The sequence below is a fragment of the Peromyscus leucopus genome, chromosome 3, assembly GCF_004664715.2.
Source record: "Peromyscus leucopus breed LL Stock chromosome 3, UCI_PerLeu_2.1, whole genome shotgun sequence".
Classification (NCBI taxonomy): Eukaryota; Metazoa; Chordata; class Mammalia; order Rodentia; family Cricetidae; genus Peromyscus; species Peromyscus leucopus.
In genome coordinates, this window is record NC_051065.1 from 131,935,530 (window position 1) to 131,958,371 (window position 22,842).

Consider the following 22,842-nt stretch of genomic DNA (forward strand, 5'->3'; position numbering starts at 1 on the left):
TTATTCTGTTTCCTGGGAGACCTCCAAGTTTTACAAACTGCAGAACTCACCAGTGGCTATTTAATATTTTCCTCCTGAAACCTAAGATCAGGCTAAATCAAAGCAAACATCTCAGCCAATATGAATTCTAAAATGAAAATTACAAAGTACTCAAAAGCAATGGAGTTAAAAAAAAAGAAACCTGAGTGCCTGCTATGGTTCCACCACCTTGTCATGCTGCTTATGGTTGGCTGTTAATCTTATTTTCTTAATTAAAATGAGGAGGTGTCTAACTAAATGTCACAACTCTACACTGTAGCCAGTGTTTAAATCTGCTAACATCGCTCCATGTTTATCATTTTGGGGGGTTGCAAAGGTGCTTCAAAATCATAATTTTAGGGAGCTGGAGAGATGGACCAGTGGAGCGTTTGCTGTACATGCATGAAGACGCCGGCTTGATTTCCAATATCCATGCAAAAAGCTGGGACATGGGCATGCATCTGCAATACCATTGTATCACAGATTTCGGGAGATGGAGGCAGGTAGATCCCTGTAGCTCACTGGTTATCTACCTTTGCCAAGTAAATGAACTGCAAATTCAGAAAGAAATCCTGTCTCAAATAATAAGGTGAAATTAACCCCGATCTCCATCCACATGTGCCTGCACCTTCATGTGCACAAATGCTCCTACACATAAACACACATTCCTACACACATAAACATTTGCACAAACAGATCAGACATCTAAAACTACAGTGTCTGATTATTGTGGCAGAGATGTTTTAAATTTCAGTATAAGGGGCTACTTAATCACTGAAAGCCATGTGTAACTGAAGCCATAGAATTTTCATGGATGCTTTGCTAACTTGGCTGAAACATAAAGACCAAGGGAACAATACATCACTCTGGAGGCCAGTGTGCCAGCCCAGTGTTTGGAAAGACCATTCCCTATCAAGCTTAGGTGGGCAAGCTGAGCCTGCTGAATAATGGTGCTGGAATGACTCCTTCAATTCCCCATGCCTGGGGATGCACCTTAATAATGTTCATGAGTTTAAATGGCAATCCCTAAAGACTCTTTGGAACAAAGCATTTTCAGAGGCTCAGCTAACACAGGTCTTACATGATACTCAAGGGGAAACACAGCAAAAGAGAAAATTAAAAGATGAATAAATAACTCTTGACTCCCAAGTCTCAGGTTCTAGCTCTGAATCCTAAAATCATTAATTTCTTTTTATACATATCAGAGAAATACATTGACAATAGAATATTAGAGAAAAACCAACTTTTCAGTTTCCCCATTCAGTTCAAAAGCTAACAACTGGGGAGGTGGCTCGGGGGGTAAGTGCTGGCTGTGCAAGTGTGAGGACTTGACTTTGGATCCCATCATCCACTTAAAGCTGATGTTGTACCAGAGAATCTGTATTCTCAATGCACCTATAGATAGACATGGTGCAGAGACAGGCTAGCCTAGTTTAGGCAGCTATAAAGAACAAGAGATGCACACTGTGTTAAACAAAGTGGAGGGTGGGGGATAATACTGACTTCTATGTATATACCTATAGACAGACACAGACAGACAGACAGACAGACAGACAGACAGACACACACACACACACACACACACACACACACACATGATTTAAAAAAGACAAAGAACAAGAAAGGCTAACAGGTGAGAGAGAACACATACAAATCTGGCCCAAAGACAGTGTTCCAAGGTTCTGACAAGTAAGTTTTGAGATGACAATGAGTTCTTGAATTCTTCTAGTAGGTGTTGAAAATCGGGGCACATCTACCTATATCTATACCATCTGTATCAACCATATCATCTATATTCACATCTACATCTGTATATATATAAAAGAATGGACCAAACCAGCATAGTCACGAACCTCCTTACTCCATGATAGACATGAACCAACCCTTGCATTTTCCTAACTGTGACCACAATAGAGAAGAAAATGACAAGGGTATCTGTCTGTGGTAATGTTTTATTCAAGGACTTTAAAAATATTAAAGTTTTGCTTTGTCTGTTCAAGTAGATAGAAAACATGCTGTGTTTACAGGATTACAGGCACGTACTTGTGTAATGCCATTTTAGGGGTTGTGTGTTTTACTAATTGTGTTATTAGCCACTGTTTTGTTGTAAGAGATGCTGAGGAGTATATCTAAAGGTGTGACAGAGTCATGTTTTCATAGTCACTTGAGTCAGCTGGATTACTGGCTGCATGTGTAATGAACCCAAAGCCAGTTTTCAGATATGATGGTGCAGGGTGAGTTTTCATTGTTAACTTCCTACAACTCAGGATCACCTGAGAAGAAAGTTTGAAGAACTGTGGCTCAAGTTGGCCTGTGGGCATGTCTGTGAAGGATGGTTTTGACTGTTAACTGAAGTGGGAAGACACACCTGAATGTTGGCGGCACTGTTTCCTTGGCTAGACCTGAACTGTAGGAGAGAGAGGAAGGCTAACTGGGCATAAACAACATAGAGAGCAAGCGGGGATCCATGTGCTTCTCCTGCTCTTGACTGTGGATGTGCTGTGACCTACTTCAAGTGCCTGCCACTATGACTTCCCTCAGCAATGGACTGTAACCTGGAATGTGAACCAAATAAACATTTCTCTCCCAAGTGCCTAAGTGGCTTCTTGTCGGAGTGTTTGTTATAGCTACAGAAATGAACCTGTGACAGATGGGTTCTCATTGTCACACCACTGAGACCACCCTAAGAAGTCATATCGGCTGTCATTCAGATCAGTTCAACAGTTGAAATGATGCCCTTACCTCTGCTCCAATCCCCCAAACATTCCCAAAACTACTTAGGTAAAATGTGAGTTGAGTCCACTAACCATTCTGCTCACAAACCACTATTAATTCTCATCTCAGTGTAAAAGGCCAGGTTCTCACTCGACCCACAGAGCCCTATCTCCCCGCCTGTACCAAATGACTCCCCCTGGCTTCTCCCATGCTTCCTCCCCTTGTCCTTTTCAGCCCCCCTGACTCCCCCACTTAACACCCACTGCAGGACCCTGGAGTCACTGCCTGTTCCTTTTCCCAAAATCCATTTCCACATAGATTCCCATGGAACATTCCTTCATTTTTTACAGGTCTTTTAAAACATATTAAACACTTTCTCTCTTCCTGGATAACTTACTTTAAAATTCTCTGCAATATTTTGTATCTCCTCAAAAAATAAGACAAAGAATGATCCTCCCCTAAAAAAAATATACTGTATCCATCAGTACCTAGTACATTATAAACATACTGGTTTGTGTTGCTGAGTATCTGTAATTCTACTAGAATGTACATCATTAAGGACAAGGACTTACTTACTCTTTGTTTTGTCCATAGGTCTACTGTTAGCACCAGGACTAATGCCTAGGCACAGAGAGTGTGTGCAGTTAGCAATTGTTAAGTTAAAGACTCAAGTCTTATTATCTCTTCCCATCCTCAGCTTAACCATGGAAAAAAGCCTGCAATTGGTCCATATGGTAACCAAAATTCTAAACCACTCAGAAATTCTGAAACTAGTTACCAACTCTACTTCATAGTGAGAGCATCTCTTTGCATGATATCTAATTTGCCATACATTCCATCTTCTGCTCTCTCCATTATGATACAGACAGCTATTTAGTGCCCAACCCAGCCGAGAATAGTTGGACTTAAAGGATGTAATTTATGAGAAGCATAAAATCCTTTGAATCCAAGGCGGAAATCACTCCTGGAAAATCTCATCAGAAATGGGTTTTATGGCTTACTGGGAGCTGTATTATTTTCACAGATTTCTTCCTCATTTGGTGTTTCAGCTTCTTCCTCCTCTTCTTCTGGGTCATCAGTGTCTCCCGAATCATCACTGTCATCAACCCATCTTCCTGGCATGAGACCTGCAGAGTCATAGGAGTGGCATAGAGGACCCACAATGTGTGAAATAAAGGATTCTTGAAGATTGGCCAGCTGTGGGGCAGAACGGTCCATAAAGGGGCTTATGGGCAAACCGAGGCTGGCTTCTTCATCGCCCTAGAAATAGGAATTCACAAAGGTAATGACAAAGGTAAATGTCAGAGGAGTATAAATATAAGACAAGTCAACATACACTTGGCATCTAATGTGTGGATATTCTATAACCCAGATAATCACATAAAATCCCTTGATGTCACTGCTCAGAGTCATGACCCTGGTGGCTAAGATGCCCATAGAAGGACTTTGTTCCTGGTATTTGTTAACTGTGCAGACTAAACATTTTTGGTTCACTTTCAAGGGGACATGTACTGAGATTACTGATATGCACCACTACGTCAGTGCTGCTGGGGTCTGAACTGAGGCTTCCTGCACACTAGGCAAGCAGGCTACCAGCTGAGCCACACCCCTATTACGTTTGCTTTTCACCTGGACTGCTAGAAAGCATAAACCATTTTTCTTGCCCCATTCAAGTTGCTATAGTATCCCAGATTTTATTTAATTTGTATCTTCTGTGATTATGTTTTTAATATTCTTATTTATTACATTTTTTGTCTTTAACTGCATCAAATATTTATGAGGTTAAAAATAACAGCTCATAAACAAAAGGTTACCTAGAAGACTTAATAAATTAATAAAATTATAAGCCAGGATACGTGGATTTTCTTTTCTTTCACATTTTTCTGCATTTTAGTACTTTGCCATTGATTGAGAATGCCATTATGAGAAAAGGCAACACACTATTTTTAAAAGCATAAATATTTTATTTTGCATATGAATGCTGACTACACAAACCTTAAAAGTTTATTCCAGTCCTTATTTAAGTACCATTATTGGGCACTTTATTTTCTGCTATTGGCTGAACTCTGTTCCCAGTCACATGGACAGACTTGTTACAGTCACATTCTGCCCCCTTTTCTTCTGCAATCTGACCTCACACTACAGTCCCAGGAGGTCCCTCCTCAGCCTCCCCATGTTGGGATTCCAAGCTTTTGCCACCATGGTGGCTTATCCCTGTGGTCTTTAGGGCACTCAAGAAGGATCTAACATTTCTTTTGGATCAGCTCTCTGATAAGTACTTGAGAGGATTTTCCTGCTCAAACTCCACAGCAATGTTTTTATAAACCTATTTTTACAGTTGTACATGTAGCTTTTAACAGTGAACCACAGTCAATCTATCAGCTATATTTCCCCCCAGGGTAAGCATCTTCACTTTTTTCACACCCCCTTATGTCACTGAGTCCTCTCCTTTTCTTCCATGTCCTTCTTAAGAAAGTTGTTCAGAACTGCAAATATAATTAGAGCAATGTAGGTTTATGTGGGAGATGGTCACCCAAGCTTAGCAGCATGTAGTAGCTTTTCAGGGAGTCTGTTAATTCTTTTGTTCTTGTATCAAATATAGAATCTGTGTGACTGTGGACACACACATACACACCTCTTTCATGCACTGCTGTTATTTAGTTGTACTTGGACAGCAGTCAATTGATGTTTCCTTATATACATCTGAAGCTATTTTTACTACAATAAACAAACCTGTAGCAGTTCAGCATTTCAAGGGTGTTCATTATATCTCATTAGATTATTCTGTCATACTAAAAGGCTTCTCTCAAATGCTTGCAGATAATTTTATTTCAGTGTTCAAGAGTTTAGTTCATTTTCACGTGTCATTTTTAAATTTCTGCTGAAACTACCTAGTATATATATTTGGTGCAAGTCTGAATATAAGATGGAGAGATCACGCTGTCCCATGGCTTGAGGTAAGCTTTGGTGGACTTGTACACAGCAAGGACACACAGCTTGTGATGGGTGTTGCAGTTCTGTGAGTTACCTGCTCATAAAACTCACTGGCGATGCCCTCTGTCCACTTCAGGTGGAGTTCTTTACATTTAGCAGGCCCGTTAATGTCAGCCAACTTTATACACATTTGACACACCAAGAGACGATCATTTTCATTGGTCCAATCTATCCCAACATCATCGTTTACCTGTTTGAGGGACAAAATTAACATGGTGTCTGTCTCTATGATAGCTCAACTAGAACATGAGAAATAACAACAGAATTTGATTGTCTTCTTTCTGTGTGGGAATGAGAACATAATACATCAGAACTTCAGATACTAGAACTAATATCATCAGTTTACATTGGGAAAAAAAAGTGGCCGGGCGGTGGTGGCGCACACCTTTAATCCCAGCACCCAGGAGGCAGAGGCAGGTGGATTTCTGTGAGTTCAAGGCCAGCCTAGGCTACAGAGTGAGTTCCAGGAAAGGTGTAAAGCTACACAGAGAAACCCTGTCTCAAAAAAGAAAAAAAAAAAAAAAAAAAAAAGAAAAAAAAAGTAATGCAGCTCATCCAAAATTAAAATAGTCAAAGAAAAAGTAACTATTACTGAGCTTACAGTTTGAAGTTAGTACATAGTATCAACTTGTATTAAATAATAAAACTACAATAAGAAGTTTTCTTTTGTATGTGTATGCATAAGAGTGTTTGCAGGAGTGTATGTATGTGGCGGGGGGCAGGGGTCAAAATTCAACTCAGGTATCTTTCCTCAGAAGCCACTGTCTTGCTGTGGAATAATCCTTTTGTACACTGTAAAGATTTGTTACTTGAATTGGTTTAATAAAATGCTGATCGGATGATAGCCAGGCAGGAAGTATAGGTGTGGCAACCAAACTAAGGATGCTGGAATGAAGAATGGGGGAGTCAGGGGAGATGCCAGCAGACACAGGGAAAACAGGACGTGTAGAAAATGAGGTAATAAGCCATGAGCCACACGGCAGAGGGTAGATGAGAATGATGGGTTAATTTAAAGTGTAAGAGTTAGCTAGTAACAAGCCTGAGCTATCAACTAAATATTTGTAATTAATATTAAGCCTCTAAGTGATTATTTGAGAGCAGCTGTGGGACAGGCAAACTCTGCCTATACCACCTTGCTTTTTAGACAGGGTCTCTCTCTGATTAGGCTAGGCTGCTGGTCAGTGAGACTCTGGAGCCTCCTGTGTCTGCCTCCCCAGTACTAAGGCAATGAAATTATGCATGAGTCCTACCGTGCTCAGTCTTTTATTTATTTATTTATTTTAAATGTGGGGCTCTCACAGTCACACTTTGGTCTTCATGCTGACAAAGCAAATCCTTTAATGACTAAGGCTTCTTCCCAGGAACAAATAAACTTTCTTGAATTAATAATTAGGCTTTTATGTTTGATACATGAAATTTTGCTTCAAGTTTTCTTTCCTTTCTACTGCTGTCAGATAATTTATCTCATATACTATAGACATGATTATCTGTTAAATCAAACATAGCAACAATGATAGCTAATATTTTTATTCTCTGTAGAACAGAGTCTAACACACACAGCCAAGACCTCAACTTCTTAGGTATCTAGACTCAGAGTGATACATAGATGCCAGCTTGGGAATAAATATTTTAATCATTTTTTTTTCTCTAGAAAGCTCATGGCGATTGAGTTTTGTTCAATACTTGAATATAAGACACCTTTTAATGTGTTCATAAAATGAACACTAGTAGAGATCTACTTACCTTGGCATTAAATTTGGCTACAAAGTCAAAGTGTTTCTTCAGGTCAGTAGCCAAGATTGCTTCAATGACTAGGAACCGGAAATGCTTAAATTCCACGTGGTCTAGATTACCTAAGAAGTTATACTCTGGCCGGGACATAAAGAGATTCCATGCTGCAGCGGCATGATGATTCTCCAGAACAGACCGGTCATTGTACAGCACCGCCTAAGGTGGAAGGCAAGAGAGGAGAGGTTACAACTTCTTATGTTAAAAAGGAATCACAAGAGTCTATGAGAATATGCAAGGCTTTAAATTTCTCGTTTTTATGCTGGCTATTAAAAATCACTGTGTTATCTTGACTGTTGATGCCTTTTCTTGGGTAATATCATTTTCTTGACAATATAAGTTCCTCCCCTTAAAATTTTTTTGCATATATATTACTATTACATGTATACATTATATATTAATTTTATATATATAATTATTTTCTTAAATTTTTTTTTATTTGAAGAAACTTTGTTTAGGTCAAAAGAATTCTCCCCAATGTCTAAGATAAATGGATAGTAAATTCTTACCAGTGAAAATACATGCACTAAAAATAACTGTTACCATGGAAATATTTCCAGAGTAAGTTTTCCATCCCAAAGTCATACCCTTAAAGGAGCAAGGAAAACATGGTTCTCCAGTCTTTTTAGGAGAACGTGTGTAAGCTGTCTTTGCTTCATCGGAGATATTCACTGTTAGTCATTTGATTCTAAGAAGGCAGCTGAGAAACGATCTTTCTGTGTAATGAGTTCAGACATCTGCCACGAATATCTTGGCACACACCATGACATCTTTGGAAATTAACAAGGCCTCTAAGAATTTTACCTGAGCACTAAGTACAGGCTGGTTCCCACAGACCTAGTGCTTCTTACAAGTCATATTTGTAAAATTAATTTTATTCCGAGAAATGTATACCCTAATTTACTTTCTCCTCAGGAAACTCTAGCCTTTACCTGAGGGGCACTGGTGGCCACCAGGAAAGCATTCGTCCTCCCTGGGTGATCGTAGTCATGCATGGCTGCAGCCACATACAAAGCCATCAACTCTAAGGCCGGGATATTCCCAGACAGACATCCGTATTTGTCATCTGGCACATGATACATTTTTGAAAACACATATCCCATGTGTCCGTGTGTAAATCCACTGTCAGAATCTGAGGAGAGGAAGTAAAAGTGATAGACATTCTTAAAAACTGTAAAGCTGGAATCCTCTTTCTGATTTCCTTTGAAATAAAGCACACAAATCAAATTCCTGGCTTTTATAAGAAGCACAGGCATAATTCATACACACCAGAGTCGCTTGCTGATCCATGATCACTAATCACGCTTGGGAGGCCAGGAATTGGCTGCGTTGTGAGGTACCACACAGCATGTAAAACATCAGTGGCGTGGATTCTGTTATGATCTGTAACGATGCAAAGGAGCGAGCACACATCAGCTGGTGAACTCTGGGGCCCAAGGCTGAAGACTGCCATCTACTGGGTGAACACTTCTGTCCACACTTTAACTCTCCAGGGAACGCATGCCAGACTTCCCTGGACAGGGACTTCTAGAAAATTCTTCCACCAATTCCATCATTTTCACAGTAACAAGAAACCACACCCACAGCACTTATTGTGCACCAGATATCCAAAGTGGAAAAGCCAGTGTCTGATTCTCCCAGAAGCCTATGTACACAGTTAACTCAACGTGTTGTGTTTACATTTCTGTTTCTTTGCTCTTGTACAAGAAAAACTTTGTAGAGATGCAGAAAGAAAGACCTAAACTACTCAGGCCAATGGTCTCAAGGACCAAAATGTCATCTCAGATGAATGAATGGCATCTTCTTCCTATTTACAGCAAAGAGGGCCAGCTGAAGGGACCAGTCACAATACCTACTGAACACCTCACACCCCCCTTTACCACCAGGAATCAGCAGGGGCATCAACACCAATCCTCACCAAGCGATCATATATATTTTTTGTCATATTCCCACTAGTAAGTTGCTTATGCAGACTGCTATATCAGCTGCTGCTTCATGAAGTTTTCCCCCCCAATCCCTTCCTTTTTATAGCTGCATCTAGATGAACTCAGAGTAACATGAATGACAGTTAAGCTTTATGCTCCCCTTTGCCCTGAATGGTGTTACAGATCGACTCCGACTAAAGACTTAATCTCTAAGATGTGAATAGAGTCTCCCGTCACAGTTCACCTGATTCCATTTTCACTTTCCCTCCACAGCTTTTTAATACTAATTGTGGATTCGTTTACAGAAGGCCATCAGACACATAATTCTTCAGGAGTGTCAATGCTAAAATAATTAGAGGAGTGAACGCTTGTATTTGTAATTAAAACTATGACAAGGAAGGCCTTTGCTAGCTTGCTCACATAGTCTAACCCTCTAAGCTCAACAGAGAGGAGACATTATATTTTGAAGCAGCGCCAATCAAGCCAAAGCGTTCCTAGGAGATGAAAATAAACTTTTTTATGGAAATGCAAGGGGCCAAGAGACCTCAAATAGTGCAAGCAGGTTTATTTATTTTAACATTTACTTATTTTGTGTGTATGTGCATATACACATACACACAAGCACACCCTGGAGGTCAGAGGAAAACCTGTGGAAATGAATTCTGTCCTTCTAACTATGGGCTCAAGGGCTCAAATTTAGGTCCTCCACTCTGATGGAAAGCATCTTTATCCACTGAGCCAACCTATTTGCCCTGTAAGTATCCTTACTTTATAAAATATTTTCACATGGAGTGGACAATTTAATAGTTTATAAAAATAAATTATTTGCTCATCTAAAAATAGGAAATATAAAACATAAAATAACAAGCTTTAGAATCTGGAAGTTTCTTTTTATATTTGAAAACTGGTCCTGTCCCCCCATTGTCTCAAGTGACACCACAGACAGCAATGTGCTCTTGGTCACAGCAATGCGGCATGACCACACATCATAGTATTTCTATGCAGTATGGCATCTGAGAGAACTCAATAAAACCTGCTGATTGAAAAGTTAAAATACACGTGCGAATGAAACAATAATTTGTAATTCCTGTCCAGTGCATAACTGTACTTCAGTTTTCCTGTGGCTTCCTTTCTGAAAATGTTTATTTATGTAACTAGCTCCTTAATCCTTGTGAAATCACTAACATTTATGTCACTTGCTGGCATCTGACCAGGCTGAGCCCTGGGAAAGTCACATTAAAGGAAGCCAGGCTTATCGCCAGATTCCCACTCCTCCCCTCAACAACCCCCTTTTTCATCTCTCTCTTCCAACTTTAATGGCCTCAGCAGCCAGACTATCCCAAAGGACCCCGTACCATTAAGCACCTCTTCCCCCAAGCCAACTGGCCTGTTCTGCCCCTCTTGCTTTAGCTTGTACGCCTCAGCACATTTCAGTGGCAGGCTGTGTTCTTCCTTCTTTCTGGTCACACTATGTGCTATGGATTTTCACATGAGTACACCATGTGAGTATCTTAAAAACATCATGCTCACTAGGCTAGCATGTTCATCCTTTTCTGAGATACCTGCCAATTATTTGTGTCCAAATATAAGCATTTTTTAAATTTAACTTCATTTTTTTCCTGATTTTGCTTTTAAGACTGGGTGTCTCTCACTATAGTTCAAGATTGTTTTAAACTCATTATGTGGTCCAGGATAACCTTGAATTTCTGATCCTCTTGCCTTAGTATCCTGAGTGCTGAAATTACAGACACGTGCCACCAGACTTCCTACTTTCTAGGTAAGTGCTTTACCAACTGGGTTACGCCCCCAGCCCTTCATTTCAAGTCTTGATAACTACAAAAGCCGTGAGCTTTTGAAGTTCAAAATGTATAAAAGCAAACTTAAAAGGGAAAACAGGCTTTAAACAACACATATTCAACATTAGTGCACATGCTGCCTGAGTCTACAGAAAGCACATTCCTAAGACATATTCAAATTAACAGATTAAATAGCATTGATCTTTCTTCTATGTATTTATTCCTTTGAAAGACCATATGGATATTACATACTTCTACAGCTCCTTTAGTTGGGTCTTTGAACGTTTTCTTCAGCTCCATTTATTCTATATAGTATTGTAAAGCAACCATGCGTACATGCAGTTATTACATGGATTTGACATAAACATTTAGCCTCCCCTCTGCATTCTGTCTTCATTATTATAATTTTCTAAATAATCAATACTGAAATTCTTGAGTGCATTTATCTTGGGGTTTCATGTGCACCCGACTTTTTAAAACAACTTCCCCATTACCATTTTTGTATGTTTCTTCTTTTCTATACTATTAACTAAACCACCATCTTCCAGCCCCTCTGAATACCAACTAGGTTTATCTCATCTTGAGAAAACATCAACTGTTCTGGTTTTAGTTGAACTGATCAGATACAATGATAAAAATTTAAATTCAGTCAATAAAAGTTGGTGATTATTTAATGAGAATAAATTTATAATTAACATTTAATCTTACCTCAAACAACTATGAGAGCTATGCAAGACACATATTCTAATCTTTAAGAAATATCATCCCATTTGATCCGGACATTCATGTGAAACAAATCCCATGACCGTATTTTCAAGACCAAGAAATGAGGCTAGAGGAGATGGGTGAGGCTCCAGGGTCTTACACAGCGTACAGTGAAGGAGACGGGGTTCCAGCAGCACCCACTGATAGAGTGAGGTCACACAGAGTACCCAACAATACAATGAGGTCACACAGATTAGCCAATGATACAATGAGGTCACACAGAGTAGCCAACGATACAATGAGGTCACACAGAGTGACCAAGGACTTGACCTCCCACCACCTTCTGCATGTCTGACGAGCAAGCATTGGATTATCTTATACTCACAAGGAATGTCCCTATATCCGATCTCCAAAGCATGAAAGTAATTCATAAATTCCCTAACCGGGATTTTAAAGGCTTCAAAGAGGCCCATGTCTTCAAACAGTCTGTATGATACCTGAAAAGGGGGAGACAAGACCTTGTAAGACATCACTCATTATGCAAGAGATGGTAAAGGGTAAGAGTGTGCATCCATCAGCTACAATTGATATGCTCCCAGTAGGGATATTTCTATTGGGAATAGTAAACACACTGAAGGTATCTGTATACTGAGTCAATGGAGTTCCTTATCATAGAGACTATATCATCTGTATTTAAGATAATTACTGCACATAAATCCCACCCCACCCCACCCCAAAAAAAGAAAAACCACAGTGTAACTAAGAACAATGCACTGAGTTCTTAAATTAGATGATTACTGAACACTTTATGCTAAGCCAGGCCTGGCATCTGCCACCTGCAATCCCAGCACTTGGGAGGATGTGTCAGTAAGATTGACATGGCTTTGACTTCAATGCTAGACACAGAGTTCTTCCTACTATTTTCATTATTATTGTCTTAGCCAATATTTGAGTTCTTGTATATAAGCACTAAGGGAGTTAACAATGCATGCTGCATCAATAATAATTACAGTAACAATGGCAACGGTGTGCATACACACAGCACCAAAAGAGACCAATACTCTAATCAGTCAGCACATACTAATTATTTATAGATAGTTCTCAGAGTACATTTTGAGACTGGTACTATGAGTTCCCAATATCTGATGGCAGAGGATGCTGAGAACAGAGAGGTTGAGCAACTTGCAGACGATCACCCAGTTGGTAAGGAACTGTACGTGTCAGTTTTGGAGTTTGTAGTCTTAACTGCTTGATATTGATATCAAGGATCTGTCATCAAAATCAGCCACCTAGTATTTCACACACAGTCATTCTGAATTCAAGAAGAAAGGATCATGAATTGAGCAAACTGTCTTCACTGAAAAGAGTAATTATAACTTTAAAATCTGAAGGCTGGATAGAAGGCTTAGTGGTTGAAAGCACTGAATGCTCTTACAGAGGACCAAGGATCAATATCACAATAATACAATTTCACCACATCAACTCCTAGCACCCATGGTATCTCATGACCATCTGAAACTCTAGTTCCAGGAAATTTAATGCCCTCTCTGGCCTCCATAGATACCACGCATGCATGTGGTGCACAGACATACATGCAGGAAAAATACAAATATATATTAATAAAATAAGATAAATTACTTTTTGCTAAAAAGATAACGTAAAATATTCAGATTCAAAGAATTCAAGGAGGTCAGGAGCTGAGGCCTCTGAACATATGGCGCTTCAAAAACCTGTTTGATGTGAAACTTGGCCCTGTGGAGTCTCAGACAAAAGGTGATTGTTGGTCTGCCCATGCTAATTAATTTCAGCTGTCCTAACATCTCACTAAAAGTGGTGTGAAAGTCAGGGTGGGGGCGGGGGACTTTTCCATAATCAGAACTTTGTGACTCATAAACTCAAAGGCAGAGTCTCAGAAAGAGCTACTTAGCACGGCAATTGAAACTGTGTTCCCTCGGAAGCTCTATGCTCAGTGATTGATTGAGGTGAAAGGCATAGAGAGGGATATAAGAGCATGTCTTGGTGGATGACTTGTTCACGAGCATACAAAAGATAAGTGGGTGAGCTTTGAGATTTGTTATTTATCCTAAATATTCCTAATGTCTACTTATTGATGTATCCAACCGTCTTATTAAATAAGAAACACAGAAACAATGTAAAAGAGAAAGTCGAGAGGTCAGAGCTCAGAGCTAAAATCTCACCCTTCCTCCTGCTGTCCCAGCTTCGCGAAAAGAGACCTACTTCCTGTCGGTTCGTTTTTTTAAAGTATGTTGTTCTGCCTTCTCATTGGTTGTAAACCCAAACACATGACTGCCTCGTCACTGTCTGAATGTACAGCCCCCTAGGTCTTAAAGGTATATGTCTCTAATGCTGACTGTATCCCTGAACACACAGAGATCTTATGGGATTAAAGGCGTGTGCCACCACCGCCACACTCTTGCTATGGCTCTAATAGCTCTGACCCTGAACACACAGAGATCTTATGGGATTAAAGGCGTGTGCCACCACCGCCACACTCTTGCTATGGCTCTAATAGCTCTGACCCCCAGACAACTTTATTAACATACAATCAAAATAATAATTCAGTACAATTAGATTACCACCACATCTACTGGTATCCTTGACTCTTAAACAGATGGCAGAGCTAAGAGTGTTGCTCACTGGAAGAACCCATGCTCAGCACAGTGGATTCAATCTCTAGCAAGACAACAATAAAAAAGATTACTCATTCCCTTACCTTTGAGAGCACCGAGGGACACCAGAAATTTGCAGTAGCATTTGTTCTATTGTCCATGTACTGAAAAGCTAAGCCACCAAGGTCACCATGCCATGTGGTCACACTCTTTGTTTGGAGGGCTGGATGATGCTATAGGTGAAAGTGTTTTATGGGTTGCTGGGATGTAGCAGACTGAAAAGGATCTGGACTTCTGAGAAGGCTAATCTCATGAAGTCTAATGTTTACTCAATGCTTTACCAAAAAAAATAATAATAATAAAGGAAAAGAAAGCAAAACAGAATATTCTTTCAAGCCTAAGTTTCTTCTCTAACATGGATATTAAAACAAATAAACAAACAAAACTCCTATAACAAAGGCCGGGCGTTGGTGGCGCACGCCTTTAATCCCAGCACTCGGGAGGCAGAGCCAGGCGGATCTCTGTGAGTTCGAGGCCAGCCTGGGCTACCAAGTGAGCTCCAGGAAAGGCGCAAAGCTACACAGAGAAACCCTGTCTCGAAAAACCAAAAAAAAAAAAAACTCCTATAACAAGCTGGTGTAGTGACATAAAATTATAATCCCAGCCCTTAGGAGGTGGAGACAGGATGATTAAGAGTTCCATGTGACATAGCATGCTTGACAGCAGCCTGTGTTATATAAGACTTGTCTCAAAACAAAAACAAAACAAAACAAAACCCCACAAACCAGCCAGCCAACCACTGCCATGACCACCACCAATAAAAACCTATAGTTACCATGTAGATTAGAGACAAGCAAGCATGTGTGGTGTATGGAATCTGAAACCCCAGAATTCTGAGGTTGAGGCAAGAAGACTGTCATGAGTTTGAGGCTAGCTGGAGCTAGCTATATAGGGAGTTTCAGGTAGGCCAGCCTGTGCTACAGTGTGATACTGTCTTAGAGAGAGAGAGAGAGAGAGACAGAGAGACAGAGAGACAGACAGACAGACAGACAGACAGAGGAGAGGAGTCTGTGGGAACCTGTACCATGCATCAAGGGCAAAAGTGTATGAGAATTCTCAATTCTCCCTGTATACACCACACACAATCCCTGGTAGAAAGGAATGATCCTGCATGGACCACAGCTCTATTTTGTGGCATAATACATTATGTGCCTGGTTCTCTCTAGGTGTCACACTTTGCAATTGGATTCAAACACTCCTAGGAGGAAAAACAAATTCCGACGTGAAGGCGAATGGGATACAGTGGCTGCCTTGAACTTGCTAAGATCAGTGAGCTTTGCAGACAGCTTGGCACTAAGGGCTCAGGAAGAGATGAATGGAACTGTCGACTCCCCATAAACATGGCTGCCTGCCACTGTATCATGGTCATGGCCAGAATAAGTCTAGAAGAGGGACATTGACATATTATACAGATGGTAATTAGCTTCTGCTTCATAGCTCATCATCTAAGTTGATCCATCATTGGTTTGAAACAGATTTCTTTCTCAACTTGATTGATAATTCCTTTAGGGGAAGGGTCTTTTCTTGAAGACCAGATGAATTCTCTGGGTCTGTGTATTTAACACTAAAAGTAGAAGCACCAGCTTCCCGTTCAAATCCTGTGAACTGTATTTTCTCCAAGATGTTCCATACTCAGGCTCTTGAACAGCAGCTGGGGACAGCCAGTCTTAGGGTAGAGAAGAACCAGTGTTCCACAAATTTCTAGTATTTCACAGAAAAGTTATAAGTGGCCCTCATCAATGGGGCTGGGTCTTGATCCCACTGAAAGCATTTTTGGTGTGTTGCTTTGCAATTTTTGAGGTAGAGATTCACAGAGCCAAGGGTGACCACAGATTCACCAAAGTCAGAAGTCTTCAGGGGTGCTGTGATATTACTCATATTTTAAATACATATTGATATACCTTAATACCACCCCTTGGACTATAAATATAATTTTTAGTTATTTACTTTAATTTTATGTGTATAAGTACTTGCCTACATGTATACATGTGCACTATGTGCCTAGAGAGTGCAGAAGAGGACACCAGATCTATGGAACTGGAGTTCCAGATGGTTATGAGTTACCATGTGGGTGCTGGGATCTAAACTCAGGTCCTCTGCAAGAATAGTAACTGCTCTTAACAGGTGCACCATCTCCACAGCCCTGGATCATGCATATTTTGATGGCTATTTTATAACACAATCAATCATCACTTAGCTTCAGTTTTTCAAACAAGTATATTTAAGTACATAATTTCTATATGTTTTCCTTCCACTTCCACCAAACAATCAGTCCTATAATAGGGAAGCCTCGAGAGAGTATCTCTTACAGAGACAAGACCTAAGACATTTGTCATGCACCTGGCAACTCACTCTGCATTTCCATTAGAGAGATTGTTTTGATTTTCAAACACACAAAATTCTGGTGTTTCCCAAGCCAGTGGGGGAGATACATATTTCTGCACAGTACCTAATTTTTCATGAAACCTAAGTACTATGATATTCAGAAGTTAAAACAATAGTCAGGAGATGTAATTATAGGGATGGATTCATCATTAACAGGAGTTTCCTTTCCGAGGCCAGGCCAGCTTCTCTTTGGCTCAATTCTATGAATTTTGGTCACTTGTCCATCTTGCTGATCTATTCCTGCCTCTGCCTCTGTTGCCTTAAAAATTACATAATATCTTAATTGTAGACAGCAATACTCAATTGAAATTCCGGTTGTTATTTGGTCAGCACACAGCCATAGAACCTACCGCATGTTCACTGATAAAATTTCACTTCTGCATGCCTACCTACAGGTGTTGGGAATGTACAGATTAGCCACCAACGGACTGTTTCCTTCTGTGTCTCAAGTCATCTGCTTGAATACATTTCTTACCTGGCTCAGAATACGACCACATTTTCTTCCTATATTTTCCACTAAATCAAAAATTGGAAAATTCCAGGTGTTTAACTGGTCCATAATTGAGTCCAGGTTATCCATGATGAGGGGTTCAGGGGCAAGAATTGGTTTGTCCTGTAATAGAGATAAAGATATTGAGCCACATATAGTTTTTCTATTAAAAAATCATTTTGGTAAATTCAATAACTAACTGTGGCTCTCAGAAATAATGACTTAAAAGTCCATGAATCTCAAAATCAGTAAACAAACAAACAAAACAAAGGAAGAGAACATGAGCCCGGAGTAGAGAATCCAGCACCGAGCACAGTTCGACTGACTTTTACGTAGTCTGATGCCTGCTTGCCCCTTTGCACACACGACCCAGCCTAACAGATGTTTCTCCCAGATGTCAGCTTTACTACTTTTGTGTCAATTTGCAAGATTCTTTAATGCGGACTGAAGAACCTCAGAAAACTCTGATGTTATCTCTAAACCTCCTTCTTTCTATACTTTGGTAAATGTGTCTGAGAAGTGAGCCTGGTTATGTTGGACCCTTGACAGAAATGCATGAGGTGGATGAAGGCTTCACCTCTCCACTTCAATTGCATTTATATCTGAGCTGTTCAGATCAGCATTATTCCTGGAGAATGACAGCTGCCACATCTTCCAGGAATGTAATTTTATCCCCGAGACCTGCTCTCCACCAGACGACTTGCTCTATGTAAATGGAAGGGCAGTCAGTGTACAAAGCATCTTAAATCAGGATACTCATATTTTCTCACCACCACAACTATTTTTAAAAAGTAAAGAAAATAAAGAGAATAAGTCATTAAAAATTTTGCCTGAACAGCTAGTTTGAAGGTACAAGCAGCAAAAACATGGTTAAAGAAAAATGCTAAGGACAGCAGCTGGTGTCAGCTGCTCCCTGTCCTTGGCAGCCATGCTTAACCTCACTTAAATGTGCACCCAGGAGTGTCTTTATACCAGGTAAGCCATCATCAAAGGACCTTTTAGAATCAGTACAAACCTGATCTAGTCCAACAAGGAAAACAAATACTGGTTCACTTACGAATCAAGGGGGGTATCAAAGCTATACCAGAAGATGCCCTAGGAAAATTAGTCAACCAATCAATCTGTCTTTCTAAACTATTAGTCTAATATTATATTACCATTTAATATTATTAGTTTATTAAATTTTCCTTATTCACAGTTTTTATTACACTGTTTGTATTCATATGTAAGATGAACACGGTGCTGGGGAGATGGCTCTGTTGGTAAAAAGCTTGCCATGCAAGCATGAAAGATGAGTTGTGTCCATAAAACCTATCTACAAAAAAAATCAGTATGATTGATGGTGGTCACTAGCGATGTCAAAGCTGGGGACCCAGAGAAAGGTGATTCCAAGCCCACTTGCTGAGCTCCAACCAATGAGAGACCTTGTCTCAAAATAAAGCAGATGGAACTTGAGTAAGATCACCTAAAGTTGTTGTCTGGACTCCCCATGTGTGCTTTCCTACATATGTACCTACTGACTCACTCTCTCTCTCTCTCTCTCTCTCTCTCTCTCTCTCTCTCTCTCTCTTTCTCTCTCTCTTAAACTTTTCATTACCAAATTAAAAAAAAAATCAAGAAGAAACCAATATGCTCAGAGAGAGGAAGATTGTAACAATACACCTAAAGGATACAGACACATGGATCCAAATGGATGCAGCTATAAACCTAAGACAACAGAATCTACCCCTAAGCCAGTCTCTGCCACAGAAGCAAGTTCTCATGGAAACGAATGAGTTTAGTGATGTGGGGCTACCAGGAAGATCATGGTCTGGGAAGTATAGGTGCCACAAGCCGATGCTTTCCTCAGTGGCTCTCTCTGGCACTCGGCCTCCTCTTCATTCTGCAAAATGTCACTGCTGTCACTGTTGTTGTTGGTCTCATAATCGGAGGTAACTTGGGAAGTGTCATCTGCAATTGAAAGAGAATAGCCTGTTTTAAGAGACCTATGATGGGGAAGGGGACACAAGGAAGTAAGTGCTCCTGAAACACATCAGCATATTATAAAGTATTTAGAAAGACTGCTTTCATATATCTACACATCAAAAACAGAATAATAGGGAGGGAAATATATTTTCAAGGTTTATTTTAGTTTTGACTATATGCATGTATGTCTGCATGCACATGATTTATATGCCTGTGGAGGCCAGTTGAAGGTGTTAGATCCCTTGGAAATGGAGTTATAGGCAGCTGACTGTAAGCTACCCAACATGGGTGCTAGGAACAGAACTCAGGTTTTCTGGGAAAGCAATTCCTACCTTTGTACAATCTCTCCAGCCCCCAAAATACATTTCTAATCCTAACAAATAGGTGGGAATTAAGATGTGTGATTTATGTGACAGTCAATGACCCCTCAATAATAACTTTTAGATAAATTGTTTGAATTAATTCTATAAGATCACATTTTTTTCCTCCCTGTTCTTTCTCTCTTTTCCCCCTTCCTTCTTTCCTTTCCTTCCTTCCTGGTAGTGGGGATCAAAACTAGGGCTTTATACATGGTATCAAGAACTCTACCACTAAGCTGCATCCCCTAGCTGGATTTAAATTTCTATTTCCTCTATTCTTCTACTGTATTAAGCCAGGAAACAGTTGACTACACACTAATTAAAGGCACATGTGATGGGAATAACCGTGTGGACACACACAGGAAGGAGTGGTCTGTAGAGCATGAAGCAATGGCTCATACTTGTGAGTGGACAGATCTCATGTGTATGTCCCAGGTCCTTGGGAGTCTAAGCTTCCTCCTTTTCTTTCCTCCACTATCTCTCCTTCCAGTCAGCAACTATTAGCTGAAAATCCAACCAGAAAAAAATACAAGTGTCTAAATAACATGCTTCCAAACAGTCATCAGGAAGAATGAAATATTTGTAACATTATCTCAGGACCCTTTTTTTCTTCCATCTTTCTAATATAATTACTTGCCAGATAAACTTAGGAACAAAGGGCAGAATAAAAACATAACTGATCAGGTACAACTCCTAATCTATGGAGAGAAGGAGAAGCTCCAATGGAGGACCATGGCACTGTGAGAACCCATGAAGGTGATCTGTGCACTGGAGGACTATGGCACTTCGAGAGCCCAGGAAGGTGACCTGACCTGATGCCTTCATCCTGTTAGCCCTGGGAGACTTGGAAAAGCATCCTAAGTATTCAATAAGCTACACAATAACCACACAGATAATTTTCCTTTGACTTCTCCTGGCCCTTTGCATATTGCTACACAAGATTCTCATAGAAAAAATGTCAACAAATTTTGTTTGAGGGTATCTACTAAGAAATGTTGATAGGGATACATAATTATTCCTGATGGTACCATGACCTTAAAGTCTATACTTCATAGATGCTTTGATTTCTACATTGTATACTTTCAGCACAGTACAAATAAGCCCACAGAGCTATGCCAACCAAAATAATTATTACAGCAACATCACAAGCAGTAGCTACTTACAGTGACCCCATAATCCAATGAGAAATAAATGATTCTGTGTATTCAATGTATGTGGTGCCCAAAGAGGTCACAAGAAAGCATCAGATTTCTGCAGCTAGAGCTACACATGGTTGTTGAACTACCAGATGTGGGTGCTGGGAATCAAACTCAGGTCCTCTGAAAGGGCAGTCTATGCTCAAAACTTCCAAATCATCTCTTCATACCCCCACATGTCGTATTTAATCTTTACAGTGATTTTATGTAATGGATACTACTGTTATTCTGCCATTTTGCAAGTGAAAGGACTAAGGTGCAGAAATTTAGATGACACTTGAGTGGGGAACAGAAGGAGGGGTGATCCAGGTTACAGCACCTATGCCCTTAACTTCAGGATACTGCCTCAAGGAAGAGCCATATCATCCTGAACAGTACAATCAGGGTCATATTTTAGCATCGGGGTTGGTGATCTCACAAACACATGCTGGGATAGGCAACTCTCTAATGAACAAGGCATCAAGATGAACCACCATTTATGTATAGTATACCATGTAACATACAGTGCTATACATAGTATAAAGGGGGCTCTGACTTTAAAATAATATACATTTGTGTCCAAGTACAAAAATGCCTGGGAGAATCCACCTTCAAAATTTGCTATGAATTAAATTTAGATAATGTTTTGAGGATGATTTTTATTTCTTTGTTGGTCTTTTTAAGTTTACATTTAATTTAAATTAGCTGGAGAGATGGCTCGGTGGTTAAGAGCAATTGCTGCTGCTATAGAGGAAGTTCAGTTTCCAGCACCCACATCAGGAGGCTCACAACTCATAACTCAACTTCAGCTAAAGAGATCTGATGCCTAGTTCTGGCCTACATGGGTACTACACTCATGTGCATAAACACACACACACACACACACACACACACACACACACACACAATTTTAAAAATTCATAAAGTTAAAATTCACAATTTGAAAAAAAAAAAAAGCCAGCAATTCAAGTTGCCTTTTTTTGTCAGGAGGAAAATATAAAATAAAATATGTTGAATTCTGAACTACAGAATACCAAAAAGTGTGTTACCTGTTTTGTTTGGTTTCTGAATGGCTGAGCCACTTCTCTCCGAAGGTCCATCAGGAGGATTCCCCTGTGAATAAGGTCTGCCACAGCTGAGAAATGTTGAGAAGGCATGAGTACCTCTGTACATTTTAAAACACCATTAAACACACAGTATCTTCATAAATATCAACCATTCCCCGCCTTAGTCTTTCACTGTTGTAACCAAACCCCTGAGATACTTCAGGGAAAAAAGACTTTTATTGGCTCATGGTTCAGGGGTGCCAGTCCTCAGTCAGGATCTCCACTGTTTTGAACCAGAACTAAGACAACATATCAGGGCAGTGACAAAGTGTGAGCTACATCATGGCTCACAGAAAGCAAGGGAGAGCTAGGGAGAGGCCAGGGTCAAGGAATACCCTTCAAAGCACAACCCTAGGGACCTACTTCCTCTAATGAGGCTCCCATACTCTGCTTCCAACATCGCAATAATATGCCTAGTTATAAGGGTATCAATAGCCTCATCCATTGATTAAGTCAGGGTTGTCTAGAGCTAGCCATTTTCCAGGAGCCTCCATGTTTCATATCGACATCACACAGCACATATAATAAAATATCACAGTCTTCTACTGGTGTATCTAGGAGGGCAATTCACTTTGTATTATATGCAGTTGCTGATAGGTGGTCCTCTTTGGTGAGTACTGATCAGCAAACTCCATCTGACTCTCTTCCTCCTCCTCAGTCCACATATTTACATTGAAATGCTGCTAAAGTTAAATTATTTGGAAAAATACTGGAATAACAGCCATTTATTT

At 40.0% G+C, this 22,842-nt stretch overlaps 1 protein-coding gene across 3 annotated transcripts in view; it reads right to left on the reverse strand.

The window, feature by feature from the left end:
* Positions 1–22,842, reverse strand: part of Pde3a (phosphodiesterase 3A) — a 287,295-nt gene that overhangs the window by 15,728 nt on the left and 248,725 nt on the right. For 2 of the 3 annotated variants that reach the window (XM_028872232.2, XM_037204010.1), the window contains exons 7-16: positions 22,055–22,140; positions 19,302–19,456; positions 17,492–17,629; positions 12,327–12,438; positions 8,785–8,898; positions 8,448–8,647; positions 7,471–7,674; positions 5,762–5,917; positions 3,735–3,993; positions 3,310–3,354 (exon numbers count right to left, since the gene is read on the reverse strand). In XM_028872232.2, coding sequence (XP_028728065.1) covers positions 3,310–3,354; positions 3,735–3,993; positions 5,762–5,917; positions 7,471–7,674; positions 8,448–8,647; positions 8,785–8,898; positions 12,327–12,438; positions 17,492–17,629; positions 19,302–19,456; positions 22,055–22,140 — 1,469 coding nt within the window. The remainder of the gene's footprint in view (positions 1–3,309; positions 3,355–3,734; positions 3,994–5,761; positions 5,918–7,470; positions 7,675–8,447; positions 8,648–8,784; positions 8,899–12,326; positions 12,439–17,491; positions 17,630–19,301; positions 19,457–22,054; positions 22,141–22,842) is intronic. The other variant, XM_028872233.2, reaches the window with a different exon arrangement.